Genomic DNA, 2303 nt, shown 5'->3' on the forward strand with positions numbered 1-2303 from the left:
ATTTTGTTGTTTTTACATGTGCGTTATAAATAGGTTCTATTTATTGAATTGGATACCATATCTTATCTCATCCATTAACATTGACACTGTAACATAAACAGACAACACAGACCTGCTGTTTTATTTGCTTTTATTTGCACTAGATTGTTTCAAACAGCAGTAAATGGATGCAGAAAAGACCAATAGCTGATGATGACCAAACAGACAACAACTTCTCAAACATGTACATCCTGTACACATGGAGACGAGCACAGGGACAAAGAAGCTTAAGGTACTTTTCAGACTTGGTGGACTTCATTAATGTATTATCTTTGGTTTTAAACATGCATCTTTTTAATTACTGTTGTTAGCATATATTTTCAGCTTGTAAAATTATTATATATATATGTATATGTATATGTCTTCTGCCTGTATCCATTTTGGATTTCTTCTATTGGTTTTTGAAAGCTTATAAAGTGCTGACATGCTTTAACACTTAAAGCTTTTCTTTGTGAAAATACAAGACCCTATCAAATTCTACGTAATCACATAAAGGATGCATCATTCATTGTATTTTTGAATGATTTATGACTACATTAACTGATTCACAGAAACCTCTCAAAATTGTATGAACTATCTGTGGTCAGTCCTCCACCAGAAAAAAAGGAAGCATGATTTGGTACACCTCAAAGAGTGCTTTGCCACAGGCCTGAGGCTGCGTGTGCATTATAACTCACAGACACCTCCTTAGTTCCTAAGCCTTTTATAAAACACCACTGCAGCACCAAAGGCGACGATGCAGCCCACAGCCAGGACAGCAACGGCCACACTCAGCCCCACAGTGGAACCTTCTTTCTCCTTTACGACCACGGGCCTCTCTTTGAGGTCAGCTTTCTCACCCTGGGTGACAATCTCTGAAGACGTAAGGGTGTATGTTTGGGATATATCATCAGCAGGGGTTCCGACGACCTCTCTTCTTCTCCTGTTGATGTTACATTGCTTGAAGGTGTCGCAAGTGCTCTTCTCGCAAAGCCTGGTGATGCAGTGGAGGTAGAAGGTGGATACCATCAGCTCCCGCTGATCGGTGAAGCGGAAGGCTGGAAAATTGAAGCGGGCACTTTGACTCTCCCCATTCATGATGATGGTTGTGAAGTCGTCCTTGGAGCAGGGGACGAGGAGGTTGAAGAAGGTGGAGTTGTCAGGCAGTGGTGAGATGGAGGCATAGCATCGGTCAAGTAAGACATAGTACTGGCCTGTCAAGTTGGTGGCCTTAACCTCTACATAGACTTGGGTCCTTAATTCAATCCCCTCCTCAGGAATGACTAATTTTGTTTGGTAATTTACATCGCTGAAGAGCTCCATCGTCAGGGTGCTGATGAAACTACCATTTTTGTCTTTGATTGCTATGGAGGAGGATGACACATCAATCTGAGTGTTGTTGATTAGATACTCTAAGGGATAGGCGCAGGAGTAGTAGTACTTCAGCTCAGCGTTGTAGGTGACAGTGCCTATTGTAGGATCATTGGATTGAACGATTCCACTGACGTTGACAGTCTGGATATTGGAAAAGTCAGAGAAGATACCTGTTCCAGGAGCACTGGTGGTCCGGAAGATGCTCCCGCAGGCATTGGTCATGTTCAACGGGAAGACAAAGCGAGCAACAGGTGGATCTACAGACTCATCGAGGGTCGCTCTGCATTCAGGGTCCCATATGCCGTTCAGGATCAGGCGGCTCTCATTGTATCCAGTGTAGAGGACCGGGCACATTATGATGGCCAGACTAATGGTGGAGGTGCCGCATACCACAGAGATGTCGGTGAGCTCAGGTCGTCTTATCCCATTACCGCAGTCAGCTAAGTCTAACTGACTGCTCTTGGCAATCACTGTGAGCAGAAGTAAAACGATCTTCATAGTTTCTTCTTCAGCCTTCCTTACAATTTTGTTTGCCTTCTTCAGAGTAGATGTGCTGTTGGACACCTCTGGTAAATCGTCTCAGTTTGTTTGAAGTCTTTGGGCTGTCTTCAGGGGTCTTTATAGCTAAGCGTGTCTTCTGGGATTGGTCCAAAACAAGGCCAAGTAATATGGTTTTAAAAACAAAACAAACACACACACACACAAAAAAAACCCAACCATATTGTATTAAGTAGGAGAGCTCCCTGCTTGGCCATATCCTAAGGGCAGCAACTGAAACCTGAAGCATCTTGTTGTCTTGAAATACATATACAGTGACCCTTTTTTCTTTGTTGGCTATGCTTTTAAATCTTAATTTTCTATGCCCCCTATTACTAAGCCACCATAAAGTAAGTGAACTTAACATTGTCCAA

At 42.8% G+C, this 2303-nt stretch overlaps 1 protein-coding gene across 1 annotated transcript; it reads right to left on the reverse strand.

The window, feature by feature from the left end:
• Positions 1–264: 264 nt before the first annotated feature.
• Positions 265–1990, reverse strand: LOC103392002 (zona pellucida-like domain-containing protein 1). The gene has a single exon (XM_008328518.3). The coding sequence runs from the start codon at positions 1888–1890 to the stop codon at positions 727–729; it is 1164 nt and encodes a 387-aa protein (XP_008326740.1). The 5' UTR covers positions 1891–1990; the 3' UTR covers positions 265–726.
• Positions 1991–2303: the final 313 nt, after the last annotated feature.

The sequence above is a fragment of the Cynoglossus semilaevis genome, chromosome 16, assembly GCF_000523025.1.
Source record: "Cynoglossus semilaevis isolate Cse_v1.0 chromosome 16, Cse_v1.0, whole genome shotgun sequence".
NCBI classification, from domain to species: domain Eukaryota; kingdom Metazoa; phylum Chordata; class Actinopteri; order Pleuronectiformes; family Cynoglossidae; genus Cynoglossus; species Cynoglossus semilaevis.